Below are 22,914 nucleotides of genomic sequence, written 5' to 3' on the forward strand. Positions count from 1 at the left end.
TGGTTACTGTTTGTAACTCTCAAAGACAATCCCCATGCAGAGGCAGCGATAAGAAAACACAGACGGAGCCTCCCTGTTCAAAGCCTCCAAATCCCCTCATTACCCCAGTGGGAAACCAGCGCTGGTTCACTCAGAGAAACACACACAGACTCATACCACTGCCCAATTTCACACACAGGATTAGCTGTAAACTGTGTTATTATTTATCCTGGAGAAAATAACAACAAGCAATAGGCAGGGTGAGTTATTTCCCAACACACTTTTCTTTCTCCAAAACCACACCCTCCCAGTGTTCCCAAAATACACTGAGGTTTGCTTAAGGGTATTTAGGGAACAGGGCCTAGAAAACAGATGCACACACAGCTGGTTTTCTTTCCAAGGTCCTTGACTCCAGTGACCAGAATATCATTTCTAGGTGTTTTCCTGTGAACCTCCTAGATTAGAGGCCACATTTCCTTACGAAAAAAAATACTTCAGAAGTTTTAATGTGCTCGATTTTTATTTATTCTTCAAGTTATTTTTCATAACACTAAGGCTACAAACAAAACTTGTTTTAAAAAAAAAAAAAAGCTTTATTTTACACACACACACACACACACACACACACACACACACACACACACACACACACACACACACACACACACACACACACACACACACACACACACACACACACACACACACACACACACACACACACACACACACACACACACACACACACACACACACACACACACACACACACACACACACACACACACACACACACACACACACACACACACACACACACACACACACACACACACACACACACACACACACACACACACACACACACACACACACACACACACACACACACACACACACACACACACACACACACACACACACACGACTGAACTGACCCATTAACAGAAAGACAGAGAGTAGACCGTGTGTATTATGTAGGCCAGTGTTTATGAGGACTCCTTTTGTGCCACTGACAGTGTTTGTGTGTGTCACAAGTAGGGATGCACGATATTGTTGTTTTTTAAACCGATACCAATAACTTCCTGCTTCTCAAGACCGATACCGATAACCGATAATAATATAATATATATATATTAAATGTTTTTGCACACCTGGTGGTAAAAAAAGACTAGTAGTGAGCAAATGACATGAGCATTACTACTATGAACAAAACAAAGCCAAGAACAGTTTTGACTCTCGTCAAGCGCCATCATTTCTATGATGACGTTAGAGATCGTTTTAGCCCTGGGGTCGTCTCTGGCAAACTCCTTGCCTTTTTCAAAAGCCTCGTCGATAGGTAAAAGCCCCGGTGCCTTTGCAGCTGGCTTTGGATTCGCCGCTAGTTTAGCAGCGCAGGCGTCTTCGTGCACACACCATCGTAGCGATGGCGATGTTTCAGGTGACTAATCAGGTTGGAAGTATTATAGCTCGTTGCCTTTTTCCCTCCTCGTGGAACTTCTGCATTTGTTAATACAAATAGCAAGCGAACTATCTAACTCTGAAACTTTGAAATAGTCCCATACTACCGGCGACATGTTTGTTTACTGTCCTGGCTTCACGGCCGCACACCATTTACGTCACAGCCAGGCATGAGTTAGGGAGCGCTGGATTTGTGAAAAACTCCCCTCTTCCTAAACCACTAATACCACAGTACTGGCAAAACGGGAAGAGCCGAGTGAAAAACAAGTGTCCCTCATCCCAATCCACCCACACCGCAGTATTTATTTTTACCCAAAAAATATATTGTATATTATCGGGGCTATTAATACTTTTATCGGGTTTATCGGGATGACGTCATAATTCCTAATATCGGACCGATAATTATCGGGCCGATAATTATCGTGCACCACTAGTCACAAGTTTAGATGCATGTGTGTTTTTGTGTGTGAGCAGGAAATAAGCCACATGTCTTTTATAGCCACTGTTTGAATGTGAGTGGGGTGGATGCTGTGTGGCTTTGTGCTGCCTTTGAGGGCCGTTAAGAGAAAAGAAAAGAGTCATACTTATATGGCAGTGTATAACTGTTTAAGATTTTTGGTAAAAACTGATCTTGGCTATTTATGGAACAAGAATTAAATGAACGTTTTGGCTTATTTGGAAAATTAATTACAAATAAATATCCATGTTAAACTGTGTCCATTGGCTTTTCCCAGCAACTACACAGAAACAATCGCTACAGCTTAAAAAGAGCAGTGTGTTTTAGGTGTAAATAAAAAGTGGTTGTGTGTGGCGAGAGTCAGGTGTGTGATTTATAATGGTTGTCATTACATGTAATGTTATTAGTTATGCAACCTCCAACCCTCTCTTTGATTCTTACACACACTTGTTTTTTCTCTTAACTCTTAAGGTCAGAAACCTCCACTAATGTCAGAAGAAATTACTTTTTCTTTTAAAACAAATATGATATTATGCTTATAAGCTCCTGAGGAAAACAAGTTGTATTGTTCCAGCAAAAAGCCACACCATTAAGTGTCAAGATCTGTCAGGTGGCTGATCACATCATGCATTCACAATTATTCCTCAGAGCAAGAGGTGGACAGGTAGAGAAAAAGGTAAAGACACAGAAACGGACTAGACAGATTCCCTTTTTCCCCAAATGTCAGATAAAGAGAATTATAGAGGATTTGCTACTACATTTCTTATTTGATAAAAAAAGGGAATTAAAAAGCTTTCAAGCCACCTCTTAATCAAGCAGACTTGTATGACCTTTTAAAGCTCCATGGTCAGAATGATACCATAAAAGTATGATATGTTTTCTGTGGATGTAAGATTAGCAGAGCAGTGGAGTGTGTGTCTCCTAAACCTTGTGATGTGCAGCTGAATACACTCCTTAATCCCTCCATCTGCAGCAGCTGCATCAGAGCTCTTTCAACTGGATGAACTTTGATGTTAGGTTTAGGGCGAGGGTTCATGTAACAGGCTTTATTTGCTCTCTATATGGAGACTGAGGAAGGCTCAGATAGCTGTGATTATGTGTTGGTGGCACTTGGTTGTTGACTTCCAACCCAATCCTTTTTTTAAATATACGTCACATTATTGATGTTACACTATGTTGTAAATGTACACAACATCTTTTGCATGTCTGTCCGTCCTAGGAGAGGGATCCCTCCTCTGTTGCTCACCCAAAGGTTTCTTACATTTGTTCCCGTTAATGGTGGGTATTTGTAAGAGTTTTACCTTGTACGCTGCAAGGGTGACAAGTGTGTAATTTATGATATTGGGCTTTATAAATACACATTTTATAATTGTTTGACTGTGAAAATGTGTCACAATCTGCTTAAAAACATCGCTGCCAAGGCAACAAGTCAGCCACAGCAAAATACATGAAATTGTGAAGAAAACAAATGACTTTTGCTTGTTGACTGAGTAAGCAGAACATGGCAGTCAGACAGTCCAACTCCACTGAACATCAGAGAATAGGAAGATGTCAGAAAAGGGCAGGTTACTTTCTTGTGTCTGCTGCTCTTCTATTAGTGTAATGTTTCCTCCGGGGATGTTTAATGAAAGCCTGAGCACAAGAGTAGACCTCCTTCATGAGTTTGGCAACTCGTGATGTGTAACACGAGCTGCTCCCTCTCTCTCGGGCTGCTCAATATTTCATGACGGGTGCAGGTTACATCTCTGAGCCGGGCCGGGGGGGCACGAGTGTGTGTTTAAGTAAGTGTGTGTTTGTTTGCATGCCTACAGGAAATTTGACGCTGTTCAATCGGCGATGAAGGGTCAAGGGTGTCAGGGGATTCTGAGAGTGTGTGTGAAATGGTCGCAGATGGGAATCTTGTTTTCCATCATTTAGGGAGAATCCCTGACAGCTCAAGTAACACAAAAGGACACTACGCTTGACATATACCTTGGCTTTATCATATGGCGATCATATAGCCACAACATCCAACTCCAATTATATTAAATCAAGCTCACTACAGTTTACAACCAAGGTTTTCACAGCAGACATGGGATGAATCGGACCTTGACTCTCCACAAGACAGCCGACCGACATTTCTGACCTGCCACAAATCCATCTGATCAGCTAGATCATTGATCGTTTCATTAATAAGGCATCTTGTAATCCCCTCTACATAAGGCCTTATTTCTAACTTTGTGACAGCCAGTGTTTCCGCCAGACCAGGGCTGAGAGGGCGTAGGGGTGACTTGAATTTTGAATTGAGCCGTCCCTTATAGATAATATCTCTTTACGTTAGTGATGGGAATTACGGCTCTTTTTAGTGACCCGGATCATTTGGCTCGGCTCACTAAGAAGAGCCGGCTCTTTTTACCACAGTTTACCACGGAGACTCAGTTTCGCCGCTGCGGAGCTCCGGCGCTCGCCGTTCACTTCGAGACTTTGGACACGATGAGAGCTCCGGCTCTCATTGTGTCCAAATCGCGCACGTTCCGTGTTGTCCTGTGGCAGGCACCGTGGGTCCAAGATAAGAAAAGCTGAAAAGAGGCCGATGTCGGGGAAACGATCTTCAATACTCCGAAAAGAATCCCACCAGGCTCCTTTGCCCCTCCAATAGAGGGATGTCCTTGTACTTTTCAAGCGATAAAAACGCTTTTTTCTTTTCGCACTCGGCTCGAGTTCAGAGCCTTCAGAGTTTAATAAGGCCGTCAAATAACGGCAAGACGCCCCCCTGGCGGAAACACTGGTGACAGCCTATTTAAGATCAAAATCAAGCTAAATGTGTCTAAAGATCATAGATCTTCTACAAATAAAGTTTCTGTCCGACAACTCAAGAAATATTCCAGATATACATTTTGTATTTATTTGTTCCTTTAGTCTCATTTCGTCAGACATAAGAAGCACTATGCGCTTAGCATTATAAATATTACACTTTAATTTGTTTTGAAAACTTCCACTCCAGGGAAGAACATGTCTCAGTTAAAGATTCTTTCAGCTGAAAGTATTCCTCAGCATGACCCTACCCTAAACTCACATTTCATAGGAGACAACATTTCAATATAAATGCAGGCAGTCAAATGACCCTTTAGTAACACATGCAGGAGTAGGTTACCCTTCTGAATGATTAGCTTTTTCAGCATGCAAATCCCAATACACACATGCTGTCCTTTTCTTTGCAGTAATATCAAATAAATAAAAATGTACTGCCAGTACACAAACTAAATGATTAGTAAAATAACCACAAGAATTTCTGTATTGACCTTCATTAGTATTGTGAAAGGAAGACGGATGAATGGCAAGGCAAGGCAAGTTTATTTATATAGCACTTTTCAACACAAGGCAATTCAAAGTGCTTTACAAAAAATGAAAGAGATTAAGAAAAGGGCATTTAAAATCAGTCATTAAAAAGAAAAGCTAATAAAATAAACATTAAAAGAAAAAGTACATGGATAAAAGTTACAGTGCAGTCTAAGATATGAATAGTTCAATTAAAAGCAGCGACAAAAAGAAAAGTCTTCAGTCTGGATTTAAAAGTAGTCAGAGTTGCAGCGGACCTGCAGGTTTCTGGGAGTTTGTTCCAGATATTTGGAGCATAATAACTGAACGCTGCTTCTCCATGTTTAGTTCTGACTCTGGGGACAGAAAGCTGACCAGTCCCTGAAGACCTGAGAGATCTGGATGGTTCATAATTTAGCAGGAGATCAGAAATGTATGAATGGGCCTAAACCATTCAGTGCTTTATAAACCAGCAGCAGTATTTTGAAATCTATTCTTTGACACACAGGAAGCCAGTGTAAAGACTTCAGAACTGGAGTGATGTGATCCAATGGTACTCATCAAAACAGAACTGCAACAAGGCAGAGGGGTTTAAATTCGGATAGCTTTGTGGTTTCACTGCATACTAGGGGTGTAACGGTTCACAAACATTTCGGTTCGGTACGTACCTCGGTTTTTAGGTCACAGTTTGTTACAGCAGAAGAAATGATCACAAAACATAAAATATTTTTTACGTTTTTTTTAATGATTATCAAACTGTGAATAATGTATTCACTCAAATAAATGCAAAATATAATAAAATGAACATTAGGGTGCAGCATTTCAATGAACTGAAATAATCTATATTTGAACTGTACTAGTACCTAAGCAGCCAGTTTGACAGTAGGACTTGCTTGTCATTGTATTTTCATGTTTTTTTAAAGAAAAATTAACTTGTCCACATTGCTTGCCGAAAGGGCAGATCTGCTGGCACTAACAATGTCTCCTGCTGTGGAGAACACCCTCTCTAGGGACAGAGGTAGCAGATACAGCCAGGTAGCGCGTTGCTAACATGGCAACATAAGGATATTTGGTGTTTGTAATAGCTTTGGCTCGGTCTGAACTCTCTGCGAGTGGTGGAGGCTTACATGCTAGCGGGAGTTGGGTTTGCACTTCAGTCTTTTTTCTTTTGGTACTGGTGATATTCACGTTTGGGTGATGCCTTTTCAAATGAGTGTGCAAGTTTGATGTATTGCCAGCCGCGTAACCAATTTTAGTTGAACAATGCCGACAAATAGCTTTGGTTCGGTCCACCTGTCTTTGTCCGTCATCCTCCTTGTACGTAACTGCGAAACCAAAATGTTCCCAAACCGGAGACTTCAATGATGCTGGAGGATTTTCGAGCTCAACTTTATCTGCGTTCGCCATTTCCTCAAATTACTGACTACATTTGAACGCATCCCTGTGACCAGGGCTGCAGTCGAATAGTCCGTTTAGCTTAGGAACCTTCCTAACGGAGTGAAATGACCCGGACGTCCCTCAGTGGCAGCCATGATAAGTGCCGTTCCAATTCTCCAAATGAAAGGAAAGGAGGTTTCAAACTTCCTTTATAACCTCCTTTAGCTTAGGAACCACTGGACCTCCATAACCAAAAGGAGAGGAGAAAATGCTGCCCCACAATGCATTGCAGCCGCAGCATTTGACGTCACACAATAGTCGGCCGTTCACGGACACAAACGATTATGACGGAGAAATGATATCATGAAAGTTACGGTGCTTATTAAGCATTTTGAAACGTATGTGGTAAGTTGCCAAAGTGCTTTGTTTTGAACGTTCATCAGTATTATAATCAAAAAGAGAAATACGAACGTTAGTTTTTACTGAAATGATCAAATAAAGTCAACATTTCACTGAGCTGTGTGGGGGTTGTTCAACTTTTAAAAGATGTTTGAATGGTGATATACACAGTGATAGATGTTAAGGACTAACGTTTATAATAAATACATTTGTATTGATTTTAAGATCTTTTCATAATTCATGCAATCATACGTATTGGGATCATTTGTATTAATGTGGACCGGAGGGAGAGGGTGACGAGCATAAGTTACACTTTTTTATTTCAATTCCAACTTTGGTCATGAAGAATATGTTTCTCTGTTGTCCACGTTCATAAAGCATAAAGCAACAGCATCAGAGCACGGTGCAGAGTCTCTAGATGAGTTTACAGTAGTCCCTCGTTCTTATTAAACATCCATGTTGTAGTCCGCTGTATAGAAAACTGTAGTTTCCATAGTTTCCCCACAGCAGCAGACGCATGACGTCCGCTGGCGCATCATAAACACGTCGGATAGTGAAAGTGCATTCGGATTCTCTAAAGCACCGCAGTCTCTTCTCCTAAGTCCTTTTGAATTCTCCTATCCACTATCCCTTAACCCCGTGACGTTTCACTCAGAGGTCAAGGAATAGGAGATAGGGTTAGACGTTAGGAGCTGATTTTTGGATTATCCGACCGCAACCCAGCTCTCATAGTATGCCTCTCGTCCAATTAAATGACTTGCTCGCTCTATGACGCGTTGAACCCAATGTGAGCAAATTACACTGAACGCTGCGACGCAGCACCTGAGATTACTTCCAAAAAGTTGTTCACGTTGTCAATTGTTTACGTTTAACGTTATATTCGTTCCGTACACTTTGGTACACACGTGTACCGAACCGAAGGGCCCATACCGAATATTTTCGGTACAAATACGTATACCGTTACACCCCTACTGCATACAACATTCAAGTTGTATTGATGGTGGTTGGTATCATCTTAAAAAAAGGGTAAGAACTGGAATTTGAGTTGAAGAAAGTTTGAGGGAAAACCCGATGGCTGATTTGGAATGTTTTTCTCTCATCAATGCCCCTTCAGTTCAAAGACTTAAAGGCCTACACAGGTGATTGGAATTATTCTGCTGATTAGATCAGGCTGTGGATTGGCGTGGACAGACTGCGTTTGATTGACATATTGGTCACGTTCCTGTGAGCTTCATTACACTTGATACGGCGGGACAAATTACACCATTATTATTCACACAGGTGTGACTAATACCATTGACCATGCTCGGTTCTATTCAAGTGTGCAGGAGAGCAAAGCTACATCACTGAGCCAGCACGCACACTAATCAGAAGCAATTCCCTCATTATTAATGGTATGATTCACACCAGTCCCATTTCCTCTTTCCTGGCTAAATGTGTTCTGTAGAAAAAGGCCTATTTCCATCAAAGAATACAAACTATGCAGCATTTAACAGAAGCCTGATAGGGTCCAGAGTCAACATGCACCTGCTGTAGAATCCCCATCCTGAGCAGCAATGGCTCTGGCCTTGCTGCCGGCGCTCTTTACTGCAATGGCTGTATGTCTGTGAGGTGTATCGCTGTTCTGCAGTTGATGAAACATAAAGATGATATGGCAGTCTAGAGTTGTGATGTAACTACATTGCAGCTAATGATGTAACCAGCCCTGCAGGCAGATTGAAGCGGCACAATACACAGCTACATCGTCACAGAGACAGACTGAAGAGTGTGTGAGAGACAATAACGAGAAAAAGTGTAAAACAGAGAGGCAGACAAAGAGAACACGCTGGTCAGACAATAGACAGCAGTCTGAGTGGATAGATGCTAGAGTTACAAACACACACACGCTGACTGACAAGTACTACTGGCCTAACTGTCAATCCTTCAATCAATGCCTCAAAGACTGTGTAGTCTTTAAGTGTGTGTTCATGCAGGTGCATGTCAGGAGTGTTCCAGGAATCCTGTAAGACGTCCTCTGGGTGTAACACACTGCCGCTCTCCTAAACACGCAATATGGACCAACAATGATTTTAGCGCTCATCTCCTAGCTTTCAACCAGTAACAAACACACTGCCTGTTTGAAAAGTGAAAACACAGCTTCCTGCTGTTTGCTACTGAACTATACTGAAGATCTTTGCTCAAGGAATATGACACCGGAATGATCTGACATTATAAACGTGTCCTGGAATAAAGTTGTGGTTCTCAAAGGATTCAGCATAAATTAAATAAGGGTTGTCTCAATGTTACAAAGCAACAAACATCAATGTTTGCGTACAGGACTCTGCCGGAATAATGAGGAAGGTTATTGTAGGGGTCAAATTATGACTGCGGTGGAAAATCTGGGTGAGTGATGACAGCGTTAGGCGGAGACTGCATCAGACAGGCTGGCTGCATGCATGGCAAATCATGTTGGATAATCAGATGACCTGCCAAACGTTCAGTGGTCCCCCAGGGACAGAGGAGAGGCGGAGAAAACCAACACAGGCTGTACAATAGAATACAAGAGTAGAGAAGAGCAGATGTGGAGGCACACGGGTGGGACAACATCTCATGAAATAGAGTATAAATAGGACTTTTAACATCCAATGGGCAATGAAAAAATACCCAAACGCTTAAAAGATTGAGGATTTTTGCAAAATGCCAGAATGTAAGTTCTTGGTGGTTCTTGGTGGTTGATTCGTTGTAAGGCATATTCCTACCACTCAATGTTTGGAATAGTTTTAGCAGTGACCTCAGAGGAACCTTGAAGGAACCCAATACAGTGTTTAACAGAGGCAGTACATATCCTCATTCATGTTGTTTTATGAACACATACATTGCAGCTTTAGTAGAATTCAAGTGGAGATTAGGTGAGGCTAAATATAATGGTTTTAAGTACACGAGTGTCAATTAACGTTATAGTCAGTAACGTTACAGTATTTAAGTAACGTAACACCAAAGCAACGTTACACTGTGTATTCACTCCTAAAAAGGACATGTTTCTGCATCGCCATGAATTATTCTAAAGGCAGCTAATGTTGTAGCTAGCTCTGTGTAGATGCAGACACGATGTTTTCAGACAGTCTTATGTCTTCTGCTGCTAGCTTCAGCCTGGCTAACGTTTACTAAGCTAGCGTTATGCTACCGGCGGCACAAAGAGCTCACACAGCTGGACAATACTGAAGCCTGATTAATGGTTTCCTAACACAACATGCAGCCGCTCAGTCTTACCTTTCAGACAGCTCCGAGTCCCCGCAAAGACACAAACTATCATGTATTACTACACTTTGCTATCCAGCCTGGTCCACTTGTCTGGAAGAGATGCTCAGACTCTGCTCCGCGATGTTTGAAGCATTAGCTTTTTCCTTTCAGCCTCTCACTGTAAAAATACAACTTCAGCTCGTGCCCGTAAACCACTGTGTACAGGCGCCATTACATTTTAAACCGCCGCAGGCGATAAGCGAAGACAAGAATGTAGAAAAACGGGCTAACATGCCACTGCAACGAGCAAATTCACCACAAAGCAACCAAATACCTCAGCAAAATATCGCTGTTATATGTAGTGATACTGAAAACCGCATATATACACAAACTCAGAATTAAATAGAAAGAACTCTACCAGCCTCTAGTGGCCGTTAAACTCACTACAGGAAATATAACAACGAATTTGCGCCTTTTCAAAATAATTACGGTTAGACTTCAGACGTGAAACAAACGTGAGGAAACGGAACCAGGACCAATTGGCTTCCAGGATGGGCGGGACAAACACAGATAACGGACCCAAAAATCACTCCGTCTGCTGCAGTTAACGTGCACGTCTGTTCATAAATATGTGAATTATCATCAGAAACGTTATGAGTTGTTGTGTCTGCCCTACAGGAAGACGACAATCCCGGCTACCGATGTAGATACACGCTGAAGTAAGTCAGACGTTGTCTTAAATAAAACAACAACCGGTTAGCTTAATGCTATTGGGCTATAAAAGCTAGCTGTCATTTGTAAGCTAACTAAGGATCAATGAAAATCATTATTGTATAATTCGATATAGCTATTATTAGGTACATGTTGTTTGATGTGGTTGTACATTTGAAATAGCCATGAATAGCAAGTCCAACATGGCTGTCTATTCTTATACGTCGTTATTGTTGCAAAAATACTGCATAGAGCAAACGTTGATCATTATTTGTGTCTGTCTGTTTCCTCCTCGGTGTCCAGGCAGTGAGATGTCTCTGGCTCAGAGGGTTCTATTGACCTGGGTCTTTACCCTGGTCTTCCTCATCATGCTGGTACTGAAACTGGACGGGAAGGTAAGGTTATTATTCTATTAATAAAAAGTCTCCTCTTTTTGCAGTTTCAGTTAGTGTTTACCTACTGGTGATCTCATATCACCGTCAGTATTCACATCTTTCCACTTCAGCTACAATTGGACTTGGCACACTGACATAGATAGGGAATGAACCATGATGATGTCACCGACTTGATCTTTTCCCTCTCTTCCCTCCAGGTGCAGTGGAACTGGTTCCTCATCTTCCTCCCAGTCTGGGTATTTGATGGCATCCTCATCCTCATGCTTGCCATAAAGATGGCGGGCCGCTGCAAGCCCGGGTACGACCCCCGCAACGGCTCCCCCGACCTGCGCCTGCGGGCCTGGTACCTGACGGCCATGCTGCTGAAGCTGGGCTTCTGCCTGACGCTGTGCGCCAAGCTGGAGAAGCTGGCCGAAGTGAAGCTGACGTTTGTGTGCATCCCGCTGTGGACCATGTTACTGGGGGCGCTGGTGGAGCTGGGGCTGAACATCTTCCCTGAGAGGAGAGAGGCCTAGAAGGAACTTCATAAAAACACATTGAGAATAGATTTGTGTTTGTATGACCAAGATAACGTGGAATATGAGCTTTTGTTTTTGTCCTGATTATGTTTCCAGAGAGGACTAAGACTCAAGAAGGAATTAAATCATTATTTTAGATATCAGTATTCATCCAAACTGTGTTAAACATTTCAATCATGGGGTGTTCAGAGCTCAGCGGAGTAGCCTGTGATGGCTTCAGCATGGAACCGTAACATCTCAAATGTAAAAAAATAACTTCAAATGAATGGCCTATTTTTCCTTACAAAGGAAAAAGAAATGTCACAATGGGATGAACTGTACATGTATTATAAGACTACTGTGAAATCTACACTGGAAGAAACGTAAACATGTCATTTTTGTTTATAACTCAACAACATTTTCAGTTAGTTTTCCTGAATAGTTTTAATGTAGATAAGCTTGCACATCTGGAGGAAGCAAACTGTCTTCCCCTTCTTTATTCAGCTGCATGCTGATCAGTTTTGTTACCAATCATTGGATGTACATTTAGCTATGTATGCTTTACATACTGACTATACTCACACACCCTTTCCTTTCATCTCTGGGCTATGCAGAGTACTACTCAGCCATATTTGATTTGATAAATGTACTTTATAAGTGATCCTGACAGCAGCCTGCTTTGGCTGCAATCATAAGGAAATTGCAGGATATAAAACTATCTTGTAACAACTCGTGATTTTTTCCACAGGCTGCCCTCTGCTCTGTTCAATGTCTCTTCTGTACCATGTCAATCATCATAAGCCCCATTGGAAATCAGTACGCTGTTATTACTGTAGGTACAAAGTCCAAACTCCATGACATGTGTAATGATAAATATCATGTTCCCACTGTATATATTAAGTTGAATTATTAGGGTTTGAACATGCGTCAGAATGCGTTCTTCCAGCTCTGTTCAGTGTTTCAAATGGCAGTTATTCTTGTACGGCCATGAGTGACATTTGTATTGTGCCATATTGTTTTCTATGAATATTTCAAATACATTCTTTGCGTTATTTTGCACTTTGTTAACATTAAGGGGACGAGTTGTACGAGCAAAAGTATTTCACGATTGTTGCACGTCTTGTACAAAAATAAACCAATCCTGAATATTAAGTTGTGGATATTCTCCTCAGATTGTCATACAAATACAACATTGTGTACACATACACACTCAGAAGCATCAAGTACAACAAAGTATTGTGGTTAGGAATGTTAATCGATTTCTATTATGGCACAAACTAACAATTCAAAAAGAATGAATGGTCCAATCTTTCCCCCTTCAAATTCACATATGTTCAGGACCTGTGGGACAGTGTGATGGATGTTCCTGTTGGCTGTAGCTGTTCCCACATGAGCAGCAGCCGCAAGCACTGAGGCGTAACACAGCGTAATGTGGCGGAGCTAGCTGAGCCTCACATCATTACAGGTAGCTGCAGTGCTGCTGCTGTAAATATACACCAGTCTGCACCACAACATCTAATATATGCAGTGGTGAAGTCAAATAAGTACATTTACTCTGTTACTTTTTTTGTTTTGGTATTTGTGCTTTAGTTGAGTGTTTACACCAATCAAAGTACAATATTTTTGTTTTTACTCTGTCTATATTATAATTAGCTTTTTACTATATGTCACAGGTACAACTACTACTGGCGACTGTCTAAATATTTATAAAGGAATGAAAACTGTAACAAAAACTATTAAAATACTCATGTAGTATTACATCAGAACTTCTGGTACATTTGGTACGGATACACTGAAGTAGGGATTTCTCATCAGCTTTTTTACATTGTTGTGCTATTACTTTCCTTATGGAAGGACTTTGATACTTCCAGTATTGAGTGTTTTAGGGCTAGGAAACTAAGTTTACCCCCATTTATTTTCAACTCAACTATGAAAAGTACTGTTTCTAGATCATTAGCACCATGAGCGGCAGCAGTGTGCTCAGTCTGTGTTTCATTGAGCTTTTCCGAGAATTCCCTCCAAAAGTCTTTGTCTCTCTGCACCAACTTCCTGCCTCACTCCCACTCTGTAAAGGTCAGCTGAGCTCCTCTGGCATTCTTGGTGTGTGTGTGAGAGTGCATGGAAGGATGAGAAGAGGGGGGGAAAGGCAATTTTGAGTCACATGTGACCTGACACAAACCAGTCCCGAATTACAGGGCTTCTGCATTGTGCTGTGTACAACATGTCTGCTCAAATCTGGACCTGTGAAGCTGCTGAGGTTATTTCTGCAGACTGCAGAGTGGGAGGCAACAACAACACAAGAGAAACCACAGCTGGGTGAACATTAGACAAAGGCGGAGGTATTGCTTTTTTAAATGATAAATAACCTTAAGGCTTCCTTTAAAACGTCAAACAGGTGTCTCTCACCCCCGAATCATTGTTTCCCCTCTTAGCGCAATCTATAATCTTGTGTTGAGGTGTGAGATGCTGAGTGTTGGTGATATTTGGATAGTTCTGCCTTCAATTTAATATAATGCAGCTAGAAGTCCCTCATTGTGGTGTACAAAGCGCCACATTTAAAAAAAAAAGTAAACCGCAATGTCTTTTTTTAGCGAAATCAGGAGAGAAACTCCCTCTGGAGGGAACACAGGGGTTTGAGCCTTTGCAGACCATTAACATGCACTAAAACATATAGAACACACTACAGGAGACATCAACTCAACACCCCAACATTGTCCATACATTGAACCTTTTATTAGCTAGGCTCATATTTAAAGTAGAAACCACACTACAAGTTTTTCTTCCTTACAAAACTTCGTATGTACACTACAGTGCTGACGGTTAAAAATCACGTAAACAAAATAGAAACAAAACCTTGAGATAAATAAATGATCTGGAAACAACTCCAGCCCTTGAAGACTTGTGTTGTTTTCAACCATCATTTTGTGACATTTGTACAAAAAATATAATAGTTTCTGTCAGTTATTTTTTGAAATATAAGAAAGCATAAAAAGAGCTGCAGAGTCTTTGAACTGGCATCAAGGTCTTCGATCACCTCGCTCAGAGCCACAGAGTGGAGGGTTCAGCCTCTGAAGGCAAACTGACCAGAGAGCTGGAGGCTTACGCTTCATTTTCGGACATTTTCCAGACTGGCGGTGACACTAATCCTGAAAACACAACCCTGCTTTCCGGAGATGGTCCCACCGAGCCACGCATTTCCACTCATCCCAAAGTACACCACAGATATTTGGAGAGTTTTCAGCAACGCTTAGAGAGCAATTGAAGGCTTTGCTCTCATTTTACAGGGACAACACCCCAAAATGAAGTCTCATGAAAGGACAGAACTCCTTCTCTGTGTGGCTCTGGGTCATAAATAGTTCACAGTTCAGGACAGGCACTGGGGAAATGTTGCGGGCTACATTAGCATGTGGGCTGAACTCCAATATCCTCACTAAAATCAAGACATCAATGACATAATCAAGTTTTTGACAATGAAATGATACAGAAGAGATGCTCACCACTTGGAGACACATATTCATAATTGCTGCTTTAACATCATTTTAATAATTTATTGTACTTTTAACAGTTCCTGGTTGATAAATAAAACATCTGAACTTCATTTAAATAGATAAATAGTGCTTTGGGAATGACCTCTCAACAGTGTACCTTCATACGTCCATCAATATTAAAACAATTGTCTGATAAAAGGCCTGAATGAGTTACATAATAATCCAGGAAGAACCTGAAATGGCCCTGTTGATCATCTGATATAATTAGAAGCTCCAATCATCTCTACAGTGGATACAAATCTGATGCTGCTCTGCTCCTTCTGTTATCCAGGTGCTGTGTGCTTTAACTCATGGCAAGCTGCATAGGTCATGATTTCATATTTGAATAACCCTCAAATGTAGCTAGGGTTGTTTTTAGGAGTCCAATATATTTATGTATGCATGTGTCCACTCCTGGATGGCTTTCCTGAGACTCTGGGGGCAGGGTCTAATTCATGCTTGGCTGAACAGTAAGTGTTCATTTACCAGAACTAATAAACAACCGCAGTAAGAGCTCTGCCACTGCTGCTGAGGGCTACAGGTACAACATAATACTTCACTTTGTTTTGTCATCATATTCCATCAACCAATTTGATCACCTGTTGATTTTTTAACAATACAACACTGGATCTCATTTTAAAAATCCCAACAGGATTCAATAGGACACGACTTTAAAGTCAGAATAGAAATAGTGATATGTGCTGTCACCATATCAATAATGGGGAAGTGCATTTATATTAGGGCTGCTCAATTCATCGTATTTTAATCGCAATTACGATTTTGGCTTGCAACGATTATGAAAACAACATAATCGAAATAAAACGATTTTTTTTAATTATTATTATTTATCTAAAAATATATATATATATTTTTTTTTTAATTGGTTTATCAGTTGAATTATACTTAAAGTTCAGGGTAATCAACTGTTAAAAACATACACCTTTTTCTTTCAATAAATGGATGTTTTCAAAGTAAATGGATAATCGTTTTTAATAATTGTGATATCAATTATTGACCCAAATAATCGAGATTATGATTTGTGCCATAATCGAGCAGCCCTAATTTATATTTATTGTTAGAAGATTATTGCAGAGCTTTAAAGCTCAAAATACAATATCTGAGAAATGTATTCTGATCAACTGTTTTCATTATGATGTATGGATTCAGAATGTTAGAGCAAATGTAGCAATATTATATCAATACAATAGTGTATTGTATAATATCATGGTTTGACCCATCATATTCCAGAAACAGTCTTGGGCACAAAGAATATACGAAAAAAAGCCACAAAATTGGAAGCATTAGCTGCAAGATTCACAAAAAGGTCATCATCGTGACCTTGTTCATAGAAATATGTAAAATATGTCAGAGCAGACATTTACCTTTTCCTTCCTACCTCTGGTGGCTCACCTCAAAAAACGGAACCAGGAAGCAGTTTGGCAGACACTGAGAACTTCTTCCTGAATCAAATCTTCTTCAAAGTCAAATCTGGAGCGTGACTGAAGGCCAAAACTGCTGATGAATGCAACAACGAGACCCAATCGGGGCGGTACAATCTGAAGCAGTCCAGAACCAGGTCCGACTCCGTGTTCTGAACCAGTTTTCCTTTTTACATTGTTCATCACAAATACAAAACAGCATCCTTATGTACACTAACTATTACACCTGTTTCTGCTGCTCTCCGTGCTGTGAGGGGGGGGGAGGAGGAGAGCCGGGGGAGGCTGAGGGGGAGGCGGATGAGAAGGAGGAGGGGGAGGCGGCGAGGAGGTAGGAGGAGGAGGAGGAGGAGGCGGGTGAGGATAAGACTGTGGCTGGTATTGTGGCGGGTAAGAGTGGTAAGACTGAGGGGGGGGGAAGGGGTGAGGGGAGAAGTGGGGATGCTGCGGGGGGAAGAAGGTGTTGGCATACTGGTGGTGGTGAGGAAGGTGAGGGGGGAGAGACTGGGAGCTGGGGAGGGGAGGTCCACACGGGGCGGAGAGCAGAGGAGGCTGGTAGTATGTCTGAGACTGCATGCTGATGTTGGGGGGGAGTGGGGGGTGAGGGGGGGGCAGGTGGAGCCGGCTCATGTGAGGCAGAGCTTTCTGATACGAGTTCAGCGGCTGTGAGAGCGGATTCGGGGGGAGGCGGACTCCTCTGTGAGGGAGATGTGAGGGTGGCAGGAGAGGGGAGAAAGACGGGGGGAGCATGTGGGGGAGGGGAGGAGGGGGGAGGTGCTGGTGGGTGTACTGCTGCAGGTGCATGTGAGGATCAGAAGACAGTCTAGAGTCCGCACTGTGAGGCCATCTCTCCTGCAGGGGGTGTGTGCGGGAGTCTCGAGGGGCTGGGTGTGTGTCCCCTCTGGAGGAGTGTGAGTGCACAGCGGGGGGGCCGTGCGAGGATCGGACCCCCGGCTGCAACCGCCTCCCGGGCTCTGACGCCACATCAGTCTTTGTCCTGTCCGACTGAGAGGAGGGAGGCAGTCGGGGGGTGGAGGAGACGCCGGGGGGAGGACGTTTGGAGAAGACCGCTGCAGGTCTGGGAGTCAGGGGTGAGGAAGAGGAGGAGAGAGCAGGAGAGGAGGAGTGTGAAGGAGTAACAGCTGATGAACAGGAGGAAGGCTTGGAGATGGGGGATTGAGGAGCTGAAGGCTTTGAAGTGGAAGACGTGCCTCTGCTGTCTGAGGGATGATGATGAGGGTGGAGATGAAGGTGCTTTGATGATGCTGCTTTGGGTTTGGTGTCCTGATGAGGAGGGTGAGATGAAGGTGAGTTGTTCTTGCAGAGAGGAGGCACTGGAAGGTCTGCTCTCACCCTTCCAGGAGGTGAGTCCTGCCGTTTGAGTTCCCCTCCTTCTTTCCCCCTCTCCTTCTCCAGCCGTTTGCCTCTGTTCATGTTGGAGTCCAGCAGGGGGGCGGGGTGATGAGCCACTTCCTGTTTTCTCACAGCTGGCAGCGCTCGGTTTTCCAACCCATCAGCCGCCTCTTCCTCCTTCTTTATCTTCACCTTCACTCCTTTCTCACTCTTTTTTTTTCTCCTCTCCTCTTTTTCCTCCACTTTTTTCCTCTCTTTCTCCCTCGGCTCAACCTGCTCCTCCTCTACTTTCACTATCACCTCCTCCTCCTCCTCCTCCTCCTCTTCTTCCTCCTCCTCCTCCTCCTCCTCCTCCTCTCCTGCTCCCTGGTGGTATTTCCTTAAGCGTACGTGCCATGCCAGGCTGCAGACGGACGACACGGTCTTGAACTGATGCACCACGTTGCGAGGGATGAAGTAGATGTCGTTGTGGCTCAGGTGGATGCGGGCGTAGTGGATGCCCTCCCTGCGCAGCTGGTTCAGTTTGGCATCATCCACCCACTGCACACACTGTGAGAAGAGAGGGGTTTGAGTCAGAGGCAGCTTTAGTGTGTGTGTATATATATATACACACACACTCATACGAAGACACATATATACATATACACACATTAGGGGGTACAAATAAAAAGAAGGCACAACAGTACATTTATAAAAAATGACAGTCTACACACAAATTGGGACAGGACACTGAGTCAAGTCCACTAGACTAGTTTGAATGGAGGAAACTAAGCGGCTCCATCTTTAGATCCTGACATGCATCTTAAAACTGATATTTTGAATCATTAAAAATGTAATTACAATTATTTAATCTTTCAGTTTTCCATCTTGCGAAACCTTTTTTTAGTAAACAATTTATGGGAACAATTTAAAGTGTTTTATTGCAAAATAAATCTTACTGCAGTTCAGTTTTTCACCACAATGTGGCAGCATACAACAGATTCATTAACAATACACCCAACCAAGTATCAGTGACTACGTGCTTTTGTATGGAAAAACTCACACATATTTGAAGTTACTCTATTGGGGGGGTCTGATGGATGAGCAGTGCTTATTACTGTGTGTGTGTGTGTGTGTGTGTGTGTGTGTGTGTGTGTGTGTGTGTGTGTGTGTGTGTGTGTGTGTGTGTGTGTGTGTGTGTGTGTGTGTGTGTGTGTGTGTGTGACATTCTAACCTGAGACAGCGGAGGCTCGTACAGGTCCAGCTGCAGCCTCTGAACTACTTGAGGGAAATCTCCAGCGTGGAAACACACAACGTCTTTGGTTACACGAGGAGGCTCCGAGCTGAACAAGGGAGGGAAGGAGGGAGGGAGGGAGGGAGGAGGGAGGAGGGATTACAGGACAGTTGTTGGAGAGGAAGCCGACTGAGCATCTGCCCCCAGCAGTGTGATCACATGTTGCTCCACTTCTTACCTTCCTCCGGCCCGCACGGCCTTCAGCACCCCCACTGCTGCCGTGGTCTGTCGCTCGAAGCCCTGCCCGATGTGATCAGCGTGGGCCCGGGTCCGGTCCTCGAACAGCAACTCTCTGGGCTCGCTGGTCCTCGGCAGAGACTGCAGCAGGTTCTTCACCTCGTTGGTGGAGCTACCAAATGACAGAAAGAAACAGTGGAGTCAAAAGTATTAAAAGGATTTTCACTCAGTCCAACTAAGATGTCTCGCTCTTGTCTCTGCTGTGTACAAAAAGAAAACACTGACTAAAAGTGAACGGCAGCTGTCTCGACTCATTGATGTAAACCAGCCGCGAGAGCCTGACACAGGGAGCAGAGAGGATGTTACACAGGAGCAAAGCCTGCATTCATGTGAAGTCAATTAGGCAAACTGGTTGGGGGCATTTTCGGCAGAACATCACCTAGCAACCATCACGCAAAAACAACACTCATCATTTACACTTGAAAAAAACAAAGCATCAAAAAAGACTAATCTAGTAAAGAAATCTTAGACAAAAAAACAACGCATCAGTGTAGGCAGCCCAACAGAAGATATACCATAAAAAAAGTGTTTCATATTTCATAATCTATTTATAAAGAAATACATTTGGTTCGGTAAATACAAATGTAGGTTTTTAAGCACAAATGAAGTACATTTAAGTAATGCAAAAAATAAATGTATCCACGCTTTTCTTCATGCAGACAGACTGAGAAGCTGAGGAGTTCAAACGCTCACAAACGAGGCGTGTTGCCAAACAATAGAAGTACTGCAGTCAGCTCGCTGCTGGATCAGTGACTCACACTGAAGCTGCAGTCACATTCAAACAAGAAACCCTGACACAGAGTGTGTGAGGTTCCTTCGAGAGTGTAACACAGGCAGAACCACGGCGAGACTACCCCTGCTCAACACTTCATTGTGCATTCATTCAGAGATAAGAGAGGAGAGTTGGTGAAAGGGGAAGAAGAACAAGTGAAAACCCACACACAGCTCCGTGTGTCTGAGCTGGCTGCAGGCTGACAGTAGGGAATGTAAAAGCAGGAAACACTCCAAATGAGACTGCTGAACGTGCACATCTACAGTGATGTTAGAAGTCTACCATCTCCTGCTCTTCCTGTCGTCCTGGCACAATGAGGACATGAAGCTATGCGTGTCTGCACCAAGTCATCAGGACACATCCCTGTGTTAGTGGGCAAATGAAGAGGGAGGTAAAAGAAAAGACAGGAGTGGAGAGAGAGAGAGAGAGAGAGAGGAGATGATGGAGGGGAACAGGGGATAGAGAAGGAGAGAGCAGAGGATTAGGCAGTTCAAAAAGTGTAGGGGGGGGGCCGCGCTCTGACGATGGACACAGAGAACCTCTGAAAGCTGCAGCACGTCCCCTTTACACTGAGCTGAAGCTACTAATGAGTATTTGCACCATTGATTTATCTGCCTAGTGCTTTCTCTGTTACTCAATATGTGTTTAGTCGGAAACAATCAATTCACAATGATGTAAAAAAGGTCTCATGGAGCAGCTGTAGCCAGAACATGTTTAGAGCGTTTGCTTATAAAAACAAAAAGGATTATTAATGGATTTCTTTCAAAATAATAGATGTTCTGATACTTAGCTAACGGATTCATAAACTAATCATATGCTTGAAACTGAGCATTGCGTGTTTGACATGCAGCTGACAGCCACCGGCCCCCCATGGACCCCCATGGCTGTCTGTCATAGGTCATGCTGTGTGTTTCTGAGCGGGAACAGCATGCTCTGCTTCCTGTCTGCAACCGAGGGGCTGCTGCTGTTGCTATGCAATTATTAGAAATCTAGGGGAAGCAAGGCGCTCATCACTAAATGCTGAAATATTTGGGTTTATTTGAGTCATCGGACCACTGAGATGTAGAAGAAGAAAAGCGCCTGGACCTTTTCACTAAACGGGAAATGCTGAGATAGGATGTTCCTCTTACACGAGTAGCCTTCTTTCAACACAAATACAGTCAAGCTGCAGATGAACCCTTCTCTTCACTTGTCTTTATACTCTGACATATTGGATACACATACATATGCAACACACTGTTAGAGTGCCTGGAAATAACAGCTTCACAATAAATCAACTTAAAGCCTAGGAAGAGGTCAGGAGGAGGAAACAGAAGGCAGAGAAGACGGATATAAACAGATACATGTGGGAGGAGTGGAGGGAAGGAAAGGAGGCTTCGGATGAGGGATCCAGGAGCCAACATGGGAACAATATCAGGAGTGCACCGCTTGGTTTGTATACTCATGGTGATTTATGAATGAGTAATATGATGAGACACGATATAAAAGAGAAACAAACAGTTTAACCAGCTCTCTCTCTCTCTCTGTCTGTGTCTCTATAGAACAGATTCTTCAGCCCCAGCTATAACAAGTGTTTCTGACAGCACACACACACACTCATGCTGACACACACACACTCTTTCTTGACAGCAGTCCTCTTCAAACACTGTGCACCATGCCATGCATAACATGTATGCAACAAATTGTTTGTAAACACTAATGATAAAATGACGATACTTTCTTTATGATAATCTCTTTTAGTCTCCCAGGAACTTCGGATTGAATTCTCCTTTTTTTCCATGCTTTTGTGGATGCTTCAACTATTTTCCAATATCAATTGGCTAAACCCCAAGACAACGGCTTTTTTAGTCAAAACAAGTGCACTGAGATATTTAGCTATTCATATCAAACATACAAAAGCAGCACATTTCCCTACAAGCTGGAATCAGAAAATGGTGAATTGTCTGCATGTAAATGTTCTGCAAGGGCTCAAATCTCTGAGATCCTTCCAGAGGGAGTCTCTCGCCCCCCCCCCCCCCTCTCTGAAATGCCTCCATTGGACTCCTTTTTTCACTTCTGTAACACAGTGACATCACTATGTAACACTGCCGCTTCTATTGGCTAGCGCTGTTACACATTGTACATGATAAGGGGCCGGATATCCCCGAGTGGTTGACCAATCACAACATAGCCCAGCTAACCAATCAGAGCAGACTGGGCTCTGGTTTCAGACAGAGGGTGAAAAGAGGTGCTGCAGCACAGGCAGTTTGAGAACAATAAAGAGCTTTTTGAACATTAAAGTATGGAGACATGTAGAGACACTACATACTGATATACACCTGAACATCAACAGGAGAGGACTCTTTAAAGTAGAGACACTACATACTGATATACACCTGAACATCAGCAGGAGAGGACTCTTTAAAGTAGAGACACTACATACTGATATACACCTGAACATCAACAGGAGAGGACTCTTTAAAGTAGAGACACTACATACTGATATACACCTGAACATCAGCAGGAGAGGACTCTTTAAAGTAGA

General features: G+C 42.9%; 3 protein-coding genes across 5 annotated transcripts in view; 1 reads left to right on the forward strand and 2 right to left on the reverse strand.

Moving 5' to 3' along the window:
- Positions 1-10,548, reverse strand: part of LOC117542863 (putative homeodomain transcription factor 2) — a gene marked incomplete at its 3' end in the record, with an annotated part of 44,480 nt that extends 33,932 nt beyond the window's left edge. The window contains 1 exon segment of one of the 3 annotated variants that reach the window (XM_034210745.1): positions 10,220-10,548. 3 annotated transcript variants of the gene reach the window in all.
- A 190-nt stretch (positions 10,549-10,738) lies between these two features.
- Positions 10,739-12,944, forward strand: LOC117542856 (transmembrane protein 60-like). The gene is made up of 3 exons (XM_034210736.1): positions 10,739-10,908; positions 11,204-11,295; positions 11,493-12,944. Exons 2-3 carry the CDS (start codon positions 11,212-11,214, stop codon positions 11,808-11,810), a joined length of 402 nt encoding a protein of 133 aa, XP_034066627.1. The 5' UTR covers positions 10,739-10,908; positions 11,204-11,211; the 3' UTR covers positions 11,811-12,944.
- A 1,557-nt stretch (positions 12,945-14,501) lies between these two features.
- LOC117542862 (lysine-specific demethylase RSBN1L-like) overlaps positions 14,502-22,914 on the reverse strand; it is a 49,459-nt gene continuing 41,046 nt past the window's right edge. Inside the window, exons 7-9 of the mRNA XM_034210744.1 lie at positions 19,560-19,730; positions 19,322-19,430; positions 14,502-18,657 (exon numbers count right to left, since the gene is read on the reverse strand). Coding sequence (XP_034066635.1) covers positions 16,972-18,657; positions 19,322-19,430; positions 19,560-19,730 — 1,966 coding nt within the window. The 3' untranslated portion in view covers positions 14,502-16,971. The remainder of the gene's footprint in view (positions 18,658-19,321; positions 19,431-19,559; positions 19,731-22,914) is intronic.

The sequence above is a fragment of the Gymnodraco acuticeps genome, unplaced genomic scaffold (genome assembly GCF_902827175.1).
Source record: "Gymnodraco acuticeps unplaced genomic scaffold, fGymAcu1.1, whole genome shotgun sequence".
Classification (NCBI taxonomy): domain Eukaryota; kingdom Metazoa; phylum Chordata; class Actinopteri; order Perciformes; family Bathydraconidae; genus Gymnodraco; species Gymnodraco acuticeps.